General features: G+C 44.2%; 1 protein-coding gene across 2 annotated transcripts in view; it reads left to right on the top strand.

The window, feature by feature from the left end:
- Elp3 (elongator acetyltransferase complex subunit 3) overlaps positions 1 to 15,582 on the top strand; it is a 62,546-nt gene that overhangs the window by 18,302 nt on the left and 28,662 nt on the right. For both annotated transcript variants that reach the window (XM_021181880.2, XM_021181881.2), the window contains exons 8-10: positions 9,297 to 9,458; positions 11,563 to 11,689; positions 14,639 to 14,832. In XM_021181880.2, coding sequence (XP_021037539.1) covers positions 9,297 to 9,458; positions 11,563 to 11,689; positions 14,639 to 14,832 — 483 coding nt within the window. The remainder of the gene's footprint in view (positions 1 to 9,296; positions 9,459 to 11,562; positions 11,690 to 14,638; positions 14,833 to 15,582) is intronic.

Raw genomic sequence — 15,582 nt, 5'->3', positions numbered from 1 at the left:
TGTGTGACTTGTTCCCACAGGGACCTCAGTAACTAGAGGAGATGGCATCTATTTTTACTGTCCATTCAAACCCTGATCATTCATGAGTGTGAGTCATGCTTAGTAAAGCTCTGAAGTTTCCAAACTCGAGAGGAGAAATGATGGAACTCAGCTCACTCCTCTTTGTACTCACGGGTCAAATTATACCTCAGATAAAGTACGATTCGGGGGAAGTAGCCGTCATTACAGCTCCAGCAACTCAGGGTTCCCAGATGACTTCCTTCACCCCTAAAAGCCCTAGCAGTATTCTCTTCAATACCATTGAATCCCTTCCTCTTATGAATGAGCCTGAAGTTGTCCTCTGGCTTCCTCACATATGTGCACACTCACCTGTACACACACACACACACACACACACACACACACACACACACGGCATGCATGCACACAACATTGTAAATGTAGCTGGTTTGTCCATGCCATGTGCCTGTAATCCCAGCCCTTCTGCTGTGGGCCAGGAGTCTGGTAAGAGTCACATGGAAGCTCAAGGGCCAGCGAGCCTCGAGTGTACAGCTCAGCAGCACAGATTGGAGGGCCATTGCCACAGCACAGTAGAAAGAGAGCTGAAAGCTGTCTTTTTGACTCCACACAAGAACCATAGCATGCACGTGTTCACACACACACAATAACAATTTAAAAACAAGTAAAAGATTTTAAAATAATTTAGGTAAGGAAATCTTCCCAAGCTTGAGTACATATAGACAGACCCCTTTTCTCAACACAGGTTTCATATGTCATATGTTGAAGGGGTGTGTGTGTTTATATATATAGGGTTCAGCTATAGCTATCTTGAGCATACCTCCCCTGTAAGTTTGCTCTGAGCTTTTTCGTGTGTGGTTTGAGCCCTGAGCATCTATGGAGCAGACCAACTGAGCAGATGCAGAGTTTCTGGGATACAGTTTTCAGATTGTCATCAATTCAAATGTCAGCAGTCTAGCTTCAGTTCTGGAGCCCTGTAGTATTTGACCATAAGTCATCTATTTTTGTTAGAAAATCGGATCACGATGTGTTTGTCCAAAAAAGTCCTTAAGGGAAGAAAGTGTCTTCTGCAGATGTCTGGCCAGGGCCAGTGTGGGCTTGTTTTTGTTCTTTGCCTCAAGAGGGCACTCTGCTTTTAGTTTAAAAAATGTTTCTCTGGCTTGAGTCTTCATTGCAGCAAATCTAATGAATAGAAGTGCAAGCCAGCGCAACATGGGCTCAGTTGCAGCCCACTCGGCTGCTGTCCTGCTCTCTGTACTTTGTGAGGCAATATGAAAAATGCCGATTTGTGAGCTTTTGCTTGCTTTGTTGAGGTAAATTCTTCACATGACTCCCTATAATAAAGTGTTCAGGGGAAATTTTATGTCATTTGAAGTAGTAGTTTCTGAACTAAACTAGGAACAAAATTATTTTCAAATGTTAGCATCGTTGTGAATTAAAGAGCAGCCTGGGAAAACTGGTTTTGGTGTGATGTGTTCTTTTCAGAATGTGTAGGCAGCCTTCCTGTCTGTTATTTTGTGAAAAGATGTTTGGAAAAATAGATGTTTTCCCTAAGAGCCACCTACCTCCCTCTGATGGAAGCTGGTTCACTGCAGAGCCCTGGCAGGTGTCTTGTTCTCCCCACGCAGCTGTGGCGCTGACACTCATTTGCTCAGGACAATTGGATGTTTTTCAAGGGGCCATTTTAAACTAGGCTAACAGCTCCTTGAGGTGGCAGGTGAGCCACCAGTGTTGAAGGTTAAACATCCTTAGGGCCACAGTTTAATGAGCTCAGCTGTCCCTCCTTGGTCTTCCTGTGTCTAACCCAAGTGATTAAAGGTTTGTTTTGTTTTGTTCTTTTTACTTAAAAGTTTAGGATTAGATTTTAAACCAGCGTGAGCCTGGTTATTGTGGCCTGTTGATAGCAGGAAGTCTGTGAAATCATTGCAGGCAGAAAGTGAAGGAACACAAGCCTGCTCAAGGACAGCGCAGGCCTGGCCACTGTGAAGGCTGGTGAATGAACCCAGTGCTGATCACTCAGCCCATCAGCTAGACTGAGCATTTTTGGGTCTCCAGAGAGTGCCAATTACTGATGACTGTCATCCTATAAAAACCATCACTTTGGAGAAAGACCACAGTGGGACCTGAGTCACCCATTCACCAGAGTGCGACTGTTGCCAGATAACTCAGAGCAAGCTCCTAATGGAGTTTTATTCCTTTTTAATCAGCTCTGCCCAGAAGCAGTTTTGTATTCAGTGCTCCTTGGCTGTTTTCACAAGGTGCAATTTAAAAGGGTAGTTACCCATCAAGGAGGCATGAGTCACACTTTTCCCTGTGGAATTGTAAACTCATTTTCGTTCCTTCCTTTTCCCCACCTCATCAGTGCCTTTAGATCCTCTATGTCCTTACACATCCTGGGAGAGCTAGGATGCTAGGTAATGCTGGGTACCGAATGCCAAAGTTAATTCCATCAAAAAGAAAGCAAAAAGAAGCCATCAGAGGTCTGGAAGCAACTGGCAACTTCCATGGTCTTCCCCATATGCACTGCCATGCATTGTATAAACTAGCATTCAGCTTGGTGTTTTTTCCCTTGATTCGTTTGGACAGACCTGTGTAACAAAAACACTGTTGAGATTCAGAACATGGGAAGCAACCAGGAGGCAGAAGCAGAAGGATCTCAAATGTGAGGACAACCTGGGCTTCTTAGCAAGACCATAGGAAAGCAGATAAATAATGGAGAGGATTTCTCTCACCAGAATTACTTTCTTTTCCTCCAGAAAATCCTCACTTTTGCTTCCCAGAATCAGCAATTCTGGTTTTTACGTTTTTTCACCCACCGTACATGAATTAAACCCATTGTAGAACTTCACATACTGTTAATCATCTGGTCTCCTGTGGAGGGGCTCTTTCACTGACTGTTGCTTGAGGTTCACCAGGGTTGTTAGGTGAGTCCATGGTTGCCCATTTTTAATGCTAAGCAGTATTCTGCTGGGTACACAGACCACAGTAGGGGGTAGACCACAGTTTGTATATCCATCCTTCTGTCTGTGGACCTGGGCTGCTTCCAGCTTATTATTAATACAACTCCGACCATTTTGGTACAAGTCTTTTTATGGTTAAATGTATGAATGCTCTTGGATAGTAAGGAGAATTGCTAGGCTTGTTAGTGTTTCATGAGAAAGGCCAGCCATTTTTCTGGAATGGGTATGCTGTTTGTACTCCTGGCACTCATGGGCGAGCGCTTGGTGGTGCTGCCTCTCTACCAGTGCATGCTGCTGTCAGTCCTTTTAATTTTAGCCATTCTGGTGGGTGTGTAATAGCATCTATTGTGGGTTTAATTTGCATTTTCCTGATGACTAATGTCATTGAACACTTGAGTGTATGCTTGCGCTGTCTGATTGTATTTCCTTTGTGAAGGGTTTAATCTTTTTCTGTTTTTCTGTTGTTGTTGTTGGGCTGTTACATGTCCTTGGTTTGAGAACCCGGTCTGTACCTTGACTGTTCTATTGATGATCTCTTGGGGCAGAATTAAGATGATCAATCTTTTTCTTCCTTATCACTGTTTTCTGTATTGTAACTAATAAATCATCTCATATTCTCAGGGCACAAGGTTACTCACCCGTGTTGTCTTCTAATTAAAGTTTCAGTTTTTACATTTAGCTTTCTGATCCCCTTTGAATTAGTTTTTTTGTATACTGTGAAGTAGGAGTCAAGGCTCTCCCCCACCTCCCCACCTCCCACCCCCCCCTACCCCCAGTATGGAGACTGAATTGTTTCTTTAAAAACTCACCTTTCTCATTTCTCATGGGCCACACAGTGCAATGCTGTTGTCTGTTTCGGTTTGTAGACCAGTAAATATCACATTGTTTTGAGCACTGTAGCTTTTTAGTGTGTCTTGAAGACAAATAATATATGTCTTCTAACTTGTAATTGATTTGTAAAGCTGCTGTAGGTAGTCTGAGCCCTTTGCACATCTTTGTAAAATTGAGAACTAACTGTTGCTGGCAGCTTATCTTACAAAGTGTCAAAGCGTTAGGATATTTTTAAATGACAGGTAGGGCACAAACTCTGGGAAGAGAGCTGGCTGTGGTCGTCGTGAGCACGCCTGGCTCCTGGTTTATTTAGACGTCCTTTACTTTTTACCAGCTGTCTTCTGTAAAGGTATTTATTGGTTTTCCTTTTATGATTTATCATTTTATTTGTATTTTAGTCTATGTGCCTGCATTTATGTATGTGCATGTGTATGCAGAAGCCAGAAAGATATGTCAGCTCTTCTGAAACTGGATTAAGGGGTGTTAGGAATGAACTCAGGTCCTCTGGGAGAGCAGTATGTGCTTGTAACTGTGACACATATTTCTGTCCCCTGGGCTATTCTTCTCTGATTACTTAAGTTGTAAAACCTTGGCCACCATTTTTCTTTTCTAATATAAATATTCAAAGTAGTAAGTTTCTTTTTAAGCTCCTTTTTTCTTTCTTTCTTTTTTGAGATAGAGTCTCACTATTTAGACCAGCCTGGCCTCGAACTCAGAGACCAACCTGCCCAGATTCTGGACATTTCTATATGCAAATGCTGTACATTTTCATGTTTTACATTTTAAGTTATTATCATATTATATTTCAATTATTCAGTGTCAAGTTTTCCCTATTACCTTTTCTAATTCTTTTTCAATTCCAGGGATTGTATAAAAATTGTTTAATTTCTGCATTTCAGAACAGTGAGTTTTTGTTTGATATCTTAGTGATTTCTGATTTTATTTCATTTTGTTCAGAGCGTCTATTCAGTTCAACTTCAGTTTTGGTTTTGTTGTCTTTGTTTAGTTAGTAGAGACTTGTTTTATGGCCAGTGTAAGTGCTCTTGATGAGTATGATATGTGCAAAGGAAGCAAACTCTGCAGTGTCTGATGCCTGTCAGCTCAGCTGAGTGAGTGTGAGCACAGCTCAGATGGTCTGTTAGTGAGCTGTGCAACACTATAGCACCTGACAGAGTTAGCTTAGACAGAGAAAGTCTGCTGTCTTTCCCCACAGTTTTGGAGGTTCCAAGCTATATTTTTAGAATGTGATAGGAAGACTATGGCAGAACAAACCTGCCACTTCATGATGGACTTGAAAGGCAAAGGGAGAGAGATAGATCACACAGCCCTTGGTGACGTAACAGCCTCCACTAGTCTCTATTTGATGTTAGTTCTACCATAGAGCCTCATGTGCTTCCTGCCAACCCTGTATGCCTTTCCATTCATTTACTTTCCAGCCTTATATGCCTTTATAGAGCAAGTGGATTCCTTGTAGGCAGAAACCTACAATACTTGTCAGGGAGGGAATGGGCACAGTTGCCCATCTTGATAATGTGTGCCTTTTGATTGCAGTATATAGTGCTGTTAACATCTAGTATAATTAGTGATAACTAGTTTATATTGGTTGGATTTATGTCTACTAGCTTAGTCATCCCCCATGCTAGTTTTCACTAACCAAGAATAATTTCACTGAGCTCCATTCCTTTATAATACTGTATAGTTGGTTTTCTCTGCATCTCTTGCTAGAGACTGTCTTTAAGAGGAGTAGTAAGTATCTGATGGAAAGTAGTGTGTACCTGAAGGGTGTGAGGTGGGGGCAGTGGGAATGGCCTTCATTAGGATTTTACCAGGCTGGCTCCTGGCCAGCTCCTGCCTCAACCTCCCCGGTAGCTTGGAGATAAGTGCACTTGTCTCTGTGGCTGGTAGGCATCTGCCATCACTTCCTGTTGTCATCCACTTAAGCACAGATTTGTTCCGTGCTTCCATTTCCCTGGGGTCATAGAATGACTTGATGGGACTAAACTGACCCCAGGTGGTCCTGGCTGACATCTGTGACTTGGAGGCTTTGATTAGAGTAACATTTATCTAAAAGGTGAATTCACACTGTTTTCCCTTAGCCGTCTCCTTCCGCCAGGGGCGGCTTTCTGTAAGTGCCTTGCCTGTGACCTGTGTTCTGTTACTACTATGGGACCCCTGGCTCCTCAGCTGTCTGGTCATGACTACAAAATGTTAAGCGTTTTTATCAGCTGTGGAAAAAGAAAAACAAGAATGTCAAGGGATGCTCTCTTGACTGATGTACTAGGGCACCTGACTAGTTTCTAAGCTCCAGTGTCACCAGCTGACCTTTCCTAGTCATCCTTAAACATCAAACTACCTTTTGGCTTTTTCAGTTATATTGGGCAGAAACTGTTGGCTCTTAGATCCCATTAACATAACCAGTCTCCAGAAAGAAATTAGATTACAATTTCAAAAAAGAGGTAGGTGCATCCTCTAAGCCTACTGTCTTCAGTGTAGAGCTTCCCTAATGTCAGCGTGAGATGTATCCGATTTTATTGAGGTATCGTCCAGGTATGGTGATGGTTTATAAAAGGACATTTGTTCTGCGGGTGTGGTTCTGAGGCATACAGTGATAACCCCAGGTGGCATCAGTCCAAAGAACTTTTAAGCTCTGTTGACCCATCCAGGCCTGTGGAGATGGGACGAATGTAGACTGTGACTAATGGAAGTTAATCTCTTATCTCTGTGCCCTCATTTAATTGTTGGTTTGGCTTGAATGGATTGGGTTTGGGGTCCTATAGCTTGACTGAAGCAGCTCTGGGATAAAAACTAGGTTTTTAGTTCTTATAGAATCTCTGACCTAATGCAAATTACCTTTCCTATTTCCAAGAGGGACAGTAGGCAGCAAGATCACTAGAGGCTATGGGAAGGGAGAAAGTCCTCCTTTGTCCTAGCTACATCTGATTTATTTATTCATTCTTCATGTTCATTTCTTTGGTTTGATTGGAGGAGTTAGTGATGAACTCCTAATCTATTAGATACTTAACATTGTTGGACCCTCTAAGAGCTCCCTGTCTAAAAGGAGGAACAGACATGTCCATAAATAAGTGTGGATGCACACGGAGCTTGTCATACCAAGGGCTCTGAGAGCATATCACAGAAAAAGAGATGTCTTTCAGCCGAGTTAAGACTAGGTGGCATGGGTTTATCTCTAAGGTGGGGCTCTCCTTTCCCTCCGCCCTGCTCCCCACCCACCCACTCTCACTGTGAACAGTTCCGGCACTGTATGTTCCCTAGAGAGCGTGAGCTTCCTACATAGCTGTCACCTTGGTGGCCTGTGAGAAATGAGTAGTTCAGAGCATCCCTGCAGCCTTCCTAAGGCAGTCCTCTAGCTGTCAGAAAGAGCAGTAGCCCTGGCAGGAAGACTGAGTCCAATTGCAGCCTCTGGTGTTAGAAGTTGAGACAGCTCCTCTCTGCCCCAGAACCTAAGACTGAAATCCCAGAAAGTAAGGTGTCAACTGTGGTCCTGGAAGAAAGGCGCACTGGTTAGGTGGCTGCCCACAGGATGGAGGGAGGATTATGTAGCAGACCCTGAAATGCTCACATGAAGCAGCATCTTGTGTACGTGAATTAGCATATGAAAAAGAATAGTTAGGTAGATATCTTTCCATCTCTGAAACAAGGCAGCAGATTTACTAAGATCCTGGACTACACATAGCAGCGACAGAATCGCCATAGCTCACCAAAGACCCAGTACTCAGTTGTTTGTAATGTTCAGATTTGATAAGAATGTCCACTTCATTGCTTTTCAGATGGAAATACAATTCTGAAAGGAAACAGAAGATACTGACCCTTTTCTTTTGTTCTTTAAGACAGGGTTTCTCTGTGCAGCCTTGACTGTCCTGGAACTTTCTCTGTAAAGCAGGCTGGCCTCAAACTCAAATATCCAACTGCCTCTGCCTCCAAGTGCTGGGATTAAAGGCGTGTGCTGCCAATGACTTTTCAAACTCTGAGTTATTTTCTCTTTCTCCACATTTCCCCAGAGGAAAGACATTTCTGAGGTGGAGTTAGGTTTTGGAGAGTAAGGTTTGCCTCTGTGTCCTGCACTTTGTTTTGATTTGCAAGGTGATGGATGGTGTCATGCTTACGGCAGCCTCCTCAGTGTGCCTGCCTCCATGCGCCATGATGCTCTGTAACAGACAGATCAGTTTGTAGCTCTTCCCTTCCTCAAGGCAGACTCCCATTGCTGCTGTTGCCAGCTCTCTTGTTTTTCCCAGTGATGGAGCTGTCACTGTGCCCAGGCTCTCTGGCCTACAGCCACTTCTTCTGAGAAATACCAGTTGATAGCACGCATAGTTTGTGGTACATGTTAGATTCTGGATCCTAGGATGTTGTCAGGTACTTTCTGAACTACACTCAGAGCTTTCTACCTTCTGTCTTTCATGCATCTTAATATAATTTGCCTTTTTTCTTTTTTTCTTTTAATTTTAGCAAGTTCTCTGAAGTCCAGTAACTGCTGTTAGGAGCAGATGGGTTGTGTTTATCATGTGACATTATGTACTTCCTGTCCTCCATGAGGACATTATGGAAAGGTGCCAAGAAGAATGGTTACAGTTAGGTTAGAGATGTACAGACAGACAGAAGTCTGGCTTCTCAGTCTGAGAGTCTAAGTAAGCAGACCCACCTTCAACTCCCGTAGCTTTTTTCATTGTGTCCCAGAACAAGGTGCCTGTTGAGCTTCACTGTCTTCGTGTGTAAATGAAATATAGGACACCTCTCTGTTGATAGTCAGTGACCCAGTGTCATTCACAATGTCCTCCATCACTGAGTTCCTGCCACCTACCTCACCAGAGCCCTGACAGATGATATGACCTTGGGCCAACAGTAAGGTCAACATCTCAGAGAACTTAAATCCAAGGCGGTCCTCTCTATCCTGTATCTTGACTTAGTGACCAAAAACCGCTCTCTCATTTTACACATTAAAGGTAGGCGTCTTCCAGGTGCATAGAAGATATTTCACCTGAATGATCCTTGCCGCCTACATTGCTCCCCTTACCTACTCCGCCCCTTGTTGTTGTATTCTAAAAGGCTCTATGATGCAGGGAGAAATAAGTAATGCAGATGGTTTTTGCTTATGTGAAATCAGTTGCTAGGAATGGAGAAATAGCTTTTCTCAGTTGAAATCACTGTTTTCAAGAAGATTATGACTTCAGCCAGCTGTGTGAATGATAATGATAACGGGAATGAGATGGGGGTGCACCAGTGCAGTTGTGTCGGCTCTTTGAAGTGTGGGTTCCGTTGTTGCCGTCCTTTTGATGAAGATGCCAAGGCCAGAGAGGTTAATAGAATTACTTTCTGCCTGGTGAGGGAGTAGGAGAGCTGGGACTTGAACTTACACTATCTGGCTCCAGAGCCCACACTCTTAGTTAACTGTCTCATCCTGGGAAAACTAAGAGAAGGCAGGCTAGGAAGAAATGACCCCAGGTGTGTCATTTTACTTCTGCTCTGCAGGTATTCTGAGAGAAGCTTCACAAAGTGTGTTGGAATTACAATTGAGACCAGACCTGATTATTGCATGAAGCGGCACCTAAGTGACATGTTGACTTACGGCTGCACAAGGCTGGAGATCGGAGTGCAGAGTGTCTATGAAGATGTGGCCAGAGATACCAACAGGTGAGGTGCTGGCAGGCGGCCTCCTCTGTCCTCACTGACTCTTCTTTCTTCCTTGAGCCCAGTCTCAGAGAAAGATGTGCAATCTTAGCTATTTAACTCTCTTCTGCCACCCATGCTCTCAGGCCAGCTGCCTGTGCCTTCATTTTCAGTATAGTCACCTGACAGTCCTTTCCACCAAAAATGTGTCACTGAGTCAGGGAAGGTCAGTCTGTGAGGAAACTTGTAAATAACTGCCCCCTCGGCCGAAGAGCAAAGAAATGAGAATTTAATTAGCAGCAGACACTACTGACACAAAGTGGCACAGGCGACTTCACATGGCCAGGATTGTAAGGGGAGCTAAGGAAACACACTAGTCCATACTTAGAAGCAGCCTAGAGGAATGGCAGGTCCAGGACTTTGTCCTTTAAGTAACAGTGATCTGTTGGATATTTTTAAGCACAGGGGAAAATCTTATAGGTATTGTACCTACAAAAGAGAAATTTCAGAGCAAGGCAAACTCCACCCAAGGAGGCTGCTTGGGGAGCAGAGTAACCACAGGCTGTGCTAGGAGACCCCTGTGGGGATGCTCAGGGACACTTCCCGAACAAGTAACAGCAAGCGGAGGCTGAAGGAGACTCCCAGTTACTGCTGTGCATTGGAGGAAAGCTGCTTGAGGATGGGAGCACATGACAAGCAGAAGGTTGGATTACGTGGGCCCTGTGAGTCAGCCACAAGATCCTGGGCTTCAGTCAAGAGGCAGGCTGGGAGCTAAGATAGGAGCATGCCTGCATATATAAGTAAGAGCCCCTTTGTGCCAATATGGGAGATGGTTTAAGGGGGGGGGGGCGGTAAGGAGATAGCCTCGACACACAGCTGTTGGAGCAATTTAAGCAGCAAACCCTTGAGTCCTAGAAAGCAGTGAGTGCTATTTGCTAACTGCTGGGAAGCAAGGGCTGGAGAGAAAGGGAAGTGGGAGCCTTGGAAAGAAGAGAGGCTTCACTTTGTAGACACTAAATGTTACATACTTGTGGAATTAAAGGTTTGGTTTAGAGCAGGGCTAGCCAGTAGACTGTTCCAGACCTGCACTGTCCATGTGACAGTACAGCTGAGGAAATGAATAGTTCTTTGTAACTTAATTTGCATAGCTGCATATGCATAGTTGTGACCATATTGTACAGTAACTTTGGAGTAGAATAATTGAGTGCAGAATTCAGAAGAAAGTCCAAGCCTCGACAAGAACATTAGATGTCATTGGTGAAAACTAATTAGAAAATAAGTGGGGCCATGGGAATAAGTGGGGTGTCTAGGGGGAATATGAGGGAGCCCATGGCTTCTGAGAGCTTCCGGTGCTACCTGGGAGCATCTTGGTGGTAGAAGGAATTGTCACAAGGCCTCAAGTTTTAGTTGTCCCAGTTGTTATCAAGGCCTGCTTTCTACTCCGATGTGGCAGGGCCTGGTCAGACCCCTGTGCCAGCCAAACCTTTCTCTGATGGACTCTTTGTCGTACTAGTGACATGTGCTTTGTGTGGTAGTTTCTTCCTCTCTCTACCTTATCTCATAGTTCTGAAAGAAGTGATGCTCAAATCAGAGCTCCTTCATGATTTAGTGTTGTTATTGTTGCTGTTGCTCAGTTTAGCCCCAAACCTGGTAAGGACCCACGGATGATCTTTAATTTTTAATCTTCCTGCCTCCATGTCCTAAGTGCTTGGCTATAAGTAGATACCAGCATGCTCGGCTTCTGCGTGGTCCCTGTTTAACAGGCACTGCAGCGATCAGCTGAGTTTACTGATGGTGTTTTGTCGTCTGGGTACACAGTGCCCCTTGTTACTTCCAGGCCTTTGAGCAGGTTTATAAGAGATTTTTTTTTGAATTAATTTTTTTTATTAGGTATTTTCCTCATTTACCAGAGCAATTGTGATTATAAGAGATTTCTAAGCACTGACTTTAAAGCTGTGATTTTGCTCCAGGCCTCCCTAGAGCTGTGTGAAAGTGACTTCTGTTCCCAGCCAAGTAGCTCTTGCTCTCATAGATTGTTTTCCTTTTCCTCTTCCTCCTCCTCTTCCCCCCATATGTTAGCTTGATTGTCCGTTAATCTGTCTGACAGGTAATGTATTTTCTCCCCCAGGGGCCATACTGTGAAGGCAGCTTGTGAATCTTTCCACCTGGCCAAAGATTCTGGTTTCAAAGTGGTGACACATATGATGCCTGACCTGCCGAACGTGGGACTGGAGAGAGACATTGAGCAGTTTATAGTAAGTGCGGCCTTGAGCCTGTAGACCCCAAGCACCTCCTCACACTTCCACATCTCACTGCTGTGCGTGTTAACTGTTGTGTTTTCCATTTTTAAAGCTGTAAAGCCTTGTTCCAAAATACTCAAAACACAGTAAAGACCAATCACCCACCTCCCCATTGTCAGACAAAAACTATTTTAATTCATTCTTTTCAGGCTTTCAGATGCCTGGGCTTGGAGCTGGAGAGGTAGCTTAGTGTTAGAGCACCAACTACTCTTTCCAAGGACTTGGGTTCTATTACCAGCACCCACATCGTGGCTCATAACTGTCCATTACTCTAGTTCCAGGGGATCTACCACCTTCTGGCCTTGCTGGGCACTAGTCATACATGTGGTGCACAGCCATACATGTAGGCAAACATTTATATACACATACATATAAATTTTAAATTATGAAATGCTAAATGTCTTAGTTAGGGTTTCCTTTGCTGTGAAAGAGACACCATGGCCAAGACAACTCTTATAAAGGACATTTAATTGGGTCTGGCTTACAGGTTCAGAGGTTCAGTCCATTGTCTTCATGGCAGGAAGCATGGCAGTGTCCAGGCAGGCATGGTGCTGGTGGAGCTGAGAGTTCTACATCTTGTTTCAAAGGCAAACCAGGCAAGAATGTCTCTTGCAAACAGCTAGGAGAAGGGTCTCAAAGCCCACCCCTACAGTGACACACTTCCTCCAATAAGGCCACGCTTAATCCAACAAGAACACACCTCCTAATAGTGACTCTCCCTGAGCCAAGCATATTCAAACCACCACACTTAAGATTTGAGGAACTGAGGCTGTTTGTGCTCATGTAACACAGGCACACTCACATTCACATGACATACGCTTTTCTTGATGTAGCTTTTTAACTTAATATTATAACAAGCATTTATAGTATAACAAGATAACATTTCCACATGGTGGCAAGTAGCATAGATAAGGCACAGGGCCCATCAGTTGGGATGCTGGCTTTTCTTATCCTCAACCTTTGTGACCAAAATCCTATAGTCCAGTGTCCCCAGAGAAAGGCTGGCGCGGGGAATAGAGATGAGTTCCTCCATGTGCAGACTTGGATCCGCTGTTCGTTTTCACTCCGTGTCTGTTCCCCTCTGCCTGGTTCCTGGGTCTTTGATATGTGAGCTTTGTGAGACTGGTGTGATGGTCTGGCCTTCATCAGCCTCTTAATCCGCAGCTTTCTTCCCTTTCAAAGCTGGATGCCAGTCTTCATCTGTTTTCTGTTTTCCAGTTGTAGTTGCCATCCCATCCCACCCTCTGTGTCTCCTTTCTTGTTCTTCTAAGTTTATACTGCTTTGAAAATGTCCCTTTTTGCCTCCTGATTTTAGAGGAAAAGGAGAGAAACCCATGTTTTAGTTCTCCATGTTTAATCATGGGTCCAGGACCAGTTCAGTCTAGTTTCATCCTTACAAAGGAGTGTATCACCCACTGTGTCTCCTGCAACCAGAACTTTTCTGACATGGTGTGCTCAGTGTATTTTCAGACTAGGCAGAGAAGGGCTTGACTGCATGCTCTTTGTGGGTGTCTAGAATATTTATTAAAGACCTAATAACTCTAAAAATGTTACAATGGAAATCATACAATTACAAAAGAATGTCTTTAAGACCGCATGGTGCAACAAGAATACAGCATTCAAGAAGGTGACAGTCAATGAAATCTAAAACCTACAGTTACATTTGTTTGAAAAGCAAGTTAAACAATGGAAAGTTTGTGAGGATAATGTAGTCAGAGATTTTAAAGCATGATTTAAAATTTCCATAGCTAGAGCACTGCTGGCTGGCCAGATCCTGATGGGGGTGCAGGGGTGGGAAGGACAGCACTTTGTGAGCCCACTTCTGTCCAGTATAGTGGTACACAATCAAGATTAGAGTGGGTACCATGCTAAATCCTAGAAAAGACCAAGCCTGGTATCTCTCTGCTGCCTTCCAGATAAAGAAGCAGCCATTGGGAGTGTAAGATAGAAGAGGTCTGTGCCAGAATAGATGAGCGAGGTGAATCCCTCAGTGTCCAGATAGCAAATGTGAGCCCATGTCAGAGGTGGTGCCAGTTGGCCCCAGTATGATGGTGACATCCTGAGATCAGCAAGCTTTCCCTGTAATGGGCCCTATTGTAAACATTGTAGGGGTTTGTTTGTTTGTTGTCTCTTTGTTTACATTATAAGTTTCACATTATAATCTCTAACCCAAATATGCCCTGGAGTTGAAAACACAACTCAATTAATATGAATGAATACATGCTGTGTGCCTAGATTGGGCAGATCTACCACTACACTACTTACTATCTTCCACATCCATGAGACCCCTTACAACTTGTGGTTTCTCCAGGCCATGTGCTTCTGCTCTGCTTTTCTTCTTTCTCCTCCTCTGCATCCTCTCTCTCTCCCATTTTTCCTTCTTCTCTCTCCCCCCACTTTCCACCTCACCTTCCTTTTATCTGCCCAATCATCAGCTCTCCTTTATTTTACAAAGTTGGGAAGCCGGTTTACAGGAAATCACCTGAGTGCAGACTCATTCCTTGTTCACAACCCCTCACAGGAGAACAGAATTACATCAAATGTAATTAGCCTCACGGCTATCCACAACAGATGGGACTTAAATGGTTTTTCCCCCACAGTTTTTCAAAAGTTTAAACAATCATGTCTATTATTAAAGATGTTGTAGTCTGGAAGGAAGGAAGGTATCGTTTCTAAAGAGTAGTGCTCAGTGTGAGACTGGCACCGCAGACAGAGCTGTACAGGAGATCTGTGTAGCACAGGATAGGCTGGGGCTACTGAATAGTGACATCTTGTCCCCCTGTACACTTCTTGACAGAAGGGACAGACAGCTCCAGGCCTGCTGCAGGTGGAGAGAAGCTGGCATAGGAGTCCCCTGTAGGGACAGAACCAATGGAATGGTAATTTTTGGTTCTCTGTCTGTAGGAATTTTTTGAGAACCCTGCTTTTCGTCCTGATGGTTTGAAGCTGTACCCAACCCTGGTTATCCGTGGAACTGGTCTGTATGAGCTGTGGAAATCAGGAAGATACAGGAGCTATTCTCCCAGTGACCTGATTGAGCTGGTGGCTCGGATCCTAGCCCTTGTGCCCCCGTGGACTCGTGTGTACCGGGTGCAGAGGTATGTGTGACCTTTCAGTCCCCAGATGCCTCTCTAAAGGGGTAGTCTGGTTTGATAGCAAACATTTTGAATTCTGTTTTTATATTAGAAGTAGAATATCAGGAATGCCATGCGTAGGAAATAGACACTAAGGACCGTGTGCCCAGGCCTCTTTGCCAGTATCTTATATTTATTCATTGTCCATTTATCCATGAGCCAGGAAAGTAAGAACAACTCGAAGGGTCCCATGGGCAAAATCTAGGACAACTTGAACATCAAAATAAACATACTAAGGGGCTGGGGAGATGGATGGTCAGTCAGCACAGTGCAAGCATGAGGGCCTGACAGTGAGCCCTAAAGCCCAGTGTAGTCATATGTGCTTGTCATCCCAGCACTGGGGAGAGAAGCAGGCAAGCCCCTGGGGCTCAGTGACCCGCTAACCTAGCCTACTTGGTGAGTTTCAGACCAGTGAGAGGCTCTGCCTCAAAAAGGTGGACACCACAAAGAAGAACCACACCAGAGGTTGTTTTCTGCCCTTCATGTGCATGCATGCACACATATGCACATACACTACAGACAGATAAGCGTGTGTGTGTGTGTGTGTGTGTGTATAAATGTCTGTATGTTAACAAATACTAACCAAATGAATAAAGCAGGAACCCTACAGTCCATATTGCTGCTCTTGAGTGCAGAGTGAGTAATCTGTGTGCTCCAGACGCATGCTGTCGGCCATCTTCATTTCACGCAGGTGCTGTATTTCAGATTCACCTA

This window comes from Mus caroli, unplaced genomic scaffold, assembly GCF_978045245.1.
Source record: "Mus caroli unplaced genomic scaffold, Mus_caroli_1 scaffold_12, whole genome shotgun sequence".
In the NCBI taxonomy this organism is placed as follows: Eukaryota; Metazoa; Chordata; class Mammalia; order Rodentia; family Muridae; genus Mus; species Mus caroli.
The sequence above is the reverse complement of the archived record's forward strand: the minus strand, read 5'-3'. Positions and strand labels throughout refer to the sequence as shown.